The sequence below is a fragment of the Echinops telfairi genome, unplaced genomic scaffold, assembly GCF_000313985.2.
Source record: "Echinops telfairi isolate 266 unplaced genomic scaffold, ASM31398v2 ScPeMD7_31;HRSCAF=116, whole genome shotgun sequence".
NCBI lineage: Eukaryota > Metazoa > Chordata > Mammalia > Afrosoricida > Tenrecidae > Echinops > Echinops telfairi.
Window position 1 is genome coordinate 30145005 of NW_022103928.1, and position 6541 is coordinate 30151545.

The following is a 6541-nucleotide window of genomic DNA, read 5'->3' on the forward strand; positions in this document are numbered from 1 at the left end:
AAATGTTTTGAGAATGATGAGGGCAATGAATGTACAAATGTGCTTTCCACAATTGATATATGTATGGATTGTGATATGAGTGGTATGAGCCCCTAATAAAACGATTTAAAAACATTAAATACAAAAAAAAAGTTGTACAAGTCTCCCCAAAAATGATTTTTAAAGATAAATAAATAATAAATTGTTGGAAAGCAAAAAAAGAAAACCATTAAAATATTTTTATATTAAAAAATGCAACAACAAAAAATGCAAACACATAGCCTTGGGGAAAAAATCTATTTTGGGGCGGCACCCCCTCATAAATAAAATTTTGTAGTTTATGATTTCTCATTTATTATCAGTATTTATGATTTATTAGTAATAAATGTTTAATTTGTGTAGTTTTTTTAATACAATTTTATAAACTAGGTATCCAAATATACCCAGGGCCATCTAAAAATTTCTCAGGCAAAAAGGGGTTGAGTGGAAAGAGTTTAAGAAACCCTGCATGAGACTGTGAGGTTCAGAGCACCGCTGTCCAGAACACGCAGCCCCCGGGTATGAGGAGGTGTCGGGGTGCTGGGATCAAGCCCAGACTTCACCTCTTAGCTAAGTTGGGGGCAGCCTCCGTCCTCCCACAGCCCCGTGTCAACAACTGAAAGCAAGCCAGCAACCACCTCCCACAGGTCAGGGAGTCACACGTGGGGATGTAGGAGCCTCCCTTTGCAGCCCAATTTTCCTCCCAGGGTGACAATGCCAGCCAGACATCCACACTGGGTGGGGGGGCAGGGCTCCCGGTAGCTCAGGTGTGGCCCCTTTGGGCCAAGAGTCCACTCTGGCTGTGTGACCAGCGCTTCCGGCATCACACACCAGTTCTCCAGCAGCGCAGTGTAGTCAGAGAATGGCTGGGTGGAGGGGCTCAGGGGGTCATGTCTCTTTAAGGGGGCCCAGGGCAGCAGGGAGTCCTGGAGAGGGTCTAAGGAAGTGAGCAGTGAGCTAGTGGATGTAGGGTTTGCTCTGGAGACCAGAGGCCAGACCAGGCCAGGGGGGACAGCCTGGACCAAGAGGGAGGTGGGAGATTTCAGAGCTGAGGGAACCTGATTCTTGTGAGGCTAAGGGTTCTAGAGAGGGTCCAGAAGGGAGGACCCTGAGGATGTGCACTACATGAGGAACTGTATGAAAGGGTCACAGCATGAGGAAGGTGGAGAACCACTGCTCTAGAGGCATGTGGGGCGGCTGGGCTCAGGCCCAGTGACCGGGTCTCCTTGTGGAGTGCAGTCAAATTTTTACTAGGCTCTTCTATCCATCTCCGTAAGTCCCACCAAATGACTGGGGGTGGGACTATGCAAACAGGGCATGTGCCACCGTATACAGGGGATTGCTTGGTCTGTTTTGGTGACCGCCCTCCTGTCGCCATGCTTGAAGCAGAAGCAGACAAATCCTGGGGCCACTGGAGGAGCCACTGGCGGTGCAGCACCTATGAGCTCCACGCCTGAAGGGCCCAGAGGCATCACACCTGTGCACCGAGACCCTGGGGCGGAGTAAGGGAGGCAGGCCAAGCCCAGAGCCGAGACAAGAAAACCCGAAGCTAGGACAGAGGAGCAGCGCTGAGACTCAGACCTGTGAGGCAGAGACTATGGAACCAGCTGGGTTTCCTAGTCCACCAAGGCACCAGCTAAGGGACCACGCGGCTGGGAGGCTGAGGGGGAGAGAAACTTAGCTGCTGCCTAAGGAGGTATAATTGTGGACCAATGTCTGGACCCATCCTGTTTATTGATTCTGATTGCTGGGAGCCTATTCACTTCCCTAATAATGACCTATAATTGTGGCTATTATCGGAGTTCTGTGTGACCCTTACAATGGATTATCGAGCCCCAAATGAAAGCAGAGTACCGTGAGAGGACTGAGGGATGCCAGACGAGGGTAAAGAAAGCCGAGGGCGAAAGGCTGTCTGACCCCTGCCTCATGGCAATCGGGAAGCCAGAGGTCAGCTAATGGCCTCCCGTGTCATTTCCAAAGCTTCCAGGGGCAGTCAGAAACGGGGCTCCCTGACCCAGCCTTCAGCTCCCAGGTGCATCAGGAGGGGAGCTCGTCGTCCATCTGATGAGACCAGGCTCAGGGTGGACATAGGCAGGAGGTCACAGTATACCAGTAAGGGGTATGAATGGATGTTGGTGTGACATCCATTCTGTTGGTTTTCTCAGGGCAGGGCAGTCCTTCTTCCTCTCCTTGCGGAAGCAGCCAGTGGGTCCCCCAGTACTGCGCCGTGGTCTCTGTGCAGGCTTCCCCGAGTAACCTGACACAGACCCCAAAGAAACTCAGTTGACGGGGACGATGGGCCTCCTGGGCTAGGGACAAACCTGGATGGCACACCACCATGCTTGGGCACGTGGCCGAGAGCAGAGCAGGCCCTCAACTCACGACTTTCTAGTGGCTGCAAGGCTTGTACAAAGAACTTGGCCCCGAGCCGATCTGCTTCCTGCACAAGGCAAGGCACACGAAGGGTGCTGGGCCAAACGCCGCAGTGTATCACCAAACCATCCGCCACAGGGCCCACTCCCCAGCACAGGTGTGCTGTTTTCCAATTGAGGAGCCTGGGCCCACAGAGGTGTGTCCCTTGCCTGAGGCATCGAGGTGCCGCTCTCACAGAGATGGGATTCATCTAAGCTCCTTCCTTGCGTTCCTAGCAGGGTCTGGGCACGGTCAGGCCTTACAGGCAGGTGTGACGGTGTGTGTATAGGCCAGGCCTAAAGAGCGAGGAGATGGACAGGTGGGACCATTTGGTGGGGATGTGGTTTCCTGGGCCTGGCCTACATTCAAAGGTGAGAGAACCAGTCAGGCGCCATTGGTTTATTACAGAAATCTGTTTAATGGGGTTTGAATGTGTACACTCTGGCTCTGCGAATTTTCCAAAAAGGCAACTTTCCCATGTTTTAAAAAATAGATTTGTTATAAAGATTCATAAATAGGTAACATGAAAAATTCCCAAATGCAAATCGCATCCTTGGGCAAGCTGACCTGCTTCCCCACCGCAACATTCCAGGCCTGGCAGGGGCAGGGGCAGGGGCTCAGGCTGGAGGGGGCCAAGCCTGGCGGCCCTCTTGAGGAACAGTAACTGAATTCAATATGAATTAGGAGCTTCCTCCAGTTCCATCTGCTGGGGCCCACTTCTTGGGAGTCCAAATCCCTTTCTGGGAGGACAGAAAATCCACCTTGCTGGTTGGGAACCTCCCAGAATACAACACTTTAAGGAGTCTACACTTCAAGTCCCTGCTCTGCCCCAATCTCCATTCTGATCTTGAAGCCCTATCCAGGCCTCAGGTGGCCTTCCTTCCACAGTCCTGGTGGCTACAGGGGCACCTCCCAGCCTCCCTGCCCTTGCCCCCAGCCTTCTCTCCCACTCCCCACCAACCCCCAGCTCCTGCTCAGTTTATAAACAAAGGAAGATATTACACTGCTCCCTTGCCCCTGAAGCTCCAGGTTGCCTGGGAGAAAGCCAAGCCTGCCACGGAGAAGGAAGCGGGCTGGTTGTGTTGTCTCACCTACTTCCCCATTTCCCAAGGTCTGGAGGTCCCTCTTAGATGGTGAGTCCCCCCAAGGGGAACTACAGAAGCCAGCTACCTCCTCACACTCAGTCAACCCCCTCAGGGGCCTAAACCCCTTCTTAACCTGGCTTGTGTCTGAGGTGGGAGGGAGGGCAAGAAAGAGTGCTCCGCTAAAGCCTTTGGGAAGTGGCTTCAGTCCAGACCTCAGGGGACACCTCTAGGCTAAGGAGTACGGGAAAGCACTCCTGCTGGCTAGAGCCTGTGGGCAGAGAGTGAGCCCAGGGCGGAGCAGGTGCCCTCAGTGTGTCCATCTGGGCCATTTGTGGGGTTCTAACGAGCCGGGCTGCCAACTGCACGGCCAGCAGCGGGCACCAGAGAGAAAGAGGAGGCTTTCTGATAGCCTCGGGACCCGCAGAGGCAGATCTGCTGCACAGGGCCACTGTGAGTCCCCAGGGACGCAACGGCAGTGAGTTGAAATGACATGAGTCAAAGGGAGGGCTGTAACACGGGGAGGGAGGGAGGGGTGCAGGGGCAGGGAGGCCGAGTTGGCTTGGGCAGAGGTCACTCAAGGAGGACCAGAAAATGGTGGACAGAAGCAGGGGCAGAGCTGTGCGGGCCCTGGGCACCTGGGAACGTGTTAAGTGCAGAGGAGACAGCCCCTCCAGCACGGCCAGAACCCCCCGCCCCGGGCTCAGGTGAGGTAGCTGGGGGCCAGGGTGAAAAATGGCCATCCCAGCACAGCCAGGGTTCCGCCTCTGTTCAGGTGAAGGGGATGACAAAGCTATGCTAGGACCAGTGAGGGAGCTGGCGCTTGCGGTCAAAGCAAGAAGAATGTTGGCACCTGGGGTGGGACTGGGTGGCCCGAGGGTCCCTCTCAAACCTCAATTGTCCCTTTCACATCCCACCCTGCCCCCTGGAGCCAGCGCTAAAGCATGGACTGGTTTTGCAACCTGAGTGGCAAGCTCTGGGTCTGAGCCAAGAGACAGTCCCCACTGACTGTGGCTGTGACCCCACACGTGGTGCCGATGGACACCAGAGCACACGGGAGGTGGTATCTAAGGCAGCAAGCCAAGGCCTACGGTGTCTGCAGACTGTGAGCTGGCAGTGGAGAAAGGAAGAAGTCTCCTCAGCTGAGAGGTGAGGCTGCTCTGGGGCGGGAACCAACAAGGCAGACTGTGGGCCTGCTTGCCGAATAGCTCTGCCTCTCTGCTGTTACACACAGGGGCCCCGGAGTGACCCGAGGCCCACATCCCTAGGAAGGGCACTTCACAGCCTTCCCCTGCTGCCTGCCCACCCAGACAGTGGAGGTCTGGAATGTGAAGACCACGAGGCCAGGCCCCCAGCCTAGCAGCCCCTGCAGAAGGTGTCCCGCTTTCCCACCAGCAAGGAGGGCCTCTCTGACCCCTCGGGAACCACTGGCACCCAGAGACAGAGGTGGAGAGGCCCGGCCTGGGTGCCCCGGTCAGCACCCACAGCCCCAGCTCTCTGAGACGTCCTTGGTGTTCAGCTGGATGTGGTCGGTGTTCTTCTCGCTGAACATGTGGCCGCCGTGCCGCACGATGAGCTCCGTGGCCACCCGGAGGAAAGCCTCCTCCACATTGCTCGAGTCCTTGGCCGACGTCTCGATGGCACACAAGATGTCGTAGTGCTCGGCCAGGCTCTGCGCCTCGGCCAGCGGCACCTCCCGGAGCTCCTCGAGGTCCGACTTGTTCCCTGCACGGGAAGGTCAGGTTTAACTTGGTCAGCCACACGGACGCTGCACACACCTGTCCTGAAACCCAGGGTCCCACTCCTCTGTCAGCCACAGAGAGCACATCTGTTTTAGGTTAATACTCCTTTTCTAACTTCTAGGACCTCGTTTTGTGTTCTCTTCACAAAAGGATGAGGTGGTCTGCTGCTTCGCTCAAGATCTGAAGAACATCGCTTGGAGGAGCACTAGCCTCTAGAGCTGCAGCCCCTGGGTCTGAAGTCTAGCTCCCAGCACCTGCTCTGTGGCCCTTGAGAAGTCACCACCACCGAGTCCCAGTTTCCCCACAGTCAGCACGGGTGGGGGGTGGGGGGCGTGGAAACACTGGCACATGGTAATGGAGGAGTGAACCATGAAATCTGGCATTGGGTTATTATTTTTTTTTTTTGGTCCAGCTCTCTACTTTGATGTGAACGTCCTGGGCTGTTAAGCACAAGGTACAAAGGCACCAGCAGCCCTATGGGAGAGAGATGAGGATGTCTGCTCTCGTAAAGACTTACCGTCTCAGCCCTGTGAGCTGGAATTAACTGATGATGGGGTGTTTGGTTGGGTATTTGCCTTTGTGGTATAGTGAACTACTTAGCGAGGCTCTTCTCGCCATAAACCAAAACACTCACTGCCATCAAGTCAATTCTGACTCATGGCGACCTTATAGGACAGGGTAGAACTGCCCCTGTGCGCTTCTGAGATGCTAACTCTATGGGAGTAGAAAGGCTTGTCTTTCTCCCATGGGGTATCTGATGGTTTCGAACTGCTGACCTTTCGATTAACAGCCCAGTGCATAACCACTATGCCACTAGGGCTTCTTCCAGACATAGTCCTCCAATTTGTGATGTGCTTTATACCTGTAGTTAGAGCCCTGGAGGCAGAGCGTCCATTACAGAACTGGACGATAAACACAAGGTCAGTGTTTCAAATCCACCTGTCACTTCGCTGGAGAATGATACACCTACTCTGCTCCCATAGCGACTGATAGTCTTGGAAACCCTCAGGAGAAGTACACTTTGTTCTAAGGGTCGCTATGAGCTGGAATTACTTCGAAGGCTGAGGGCTGTTGTCCGTGAGACACCTGCGGTGACAGCCCCATTTTGGAGTGTGTGACCTACTCCGCTGACGAAGCAGAATGAGTGGGGGATTCATCTGGAGTCATTGCCTTCACATCTCCACTCGGACCCTGTCTCCCCTTGCCTTGCTCAATGAGGAACATTCTCTTGTGGATGGGTCCACGTTATGAATGCTTTAGAGCAGCGGTTCTCAGCCTGTGGATCGC

The 6541-nt window shown here is 54.5% G+C and overlaps 1 protein-coding gene across 1 annotated transcript in view; it reads right to left on the bottom strand.

Moving 5' to 3' along the window:
* Positions 1–2824: 2824 nt before the first annotated feature.
* Positions 2825–6541, bottom strand: part of RAB43 (RAB43, member RAS oncogene family) — a 30223-nt gene continuing 26506 nt past the window's right edge. The window contains exon 4 of the mRNA XM_045290139.1: positions 2825–5238. Coding sequence (XP_045146074.1) covers positions 4987–5238 — 252 coding nt within the window. The 3' untranslated portion in view covers positions 2825–4986. The remainder of the gene's footprint in view (positions 5239–6541) is intronic.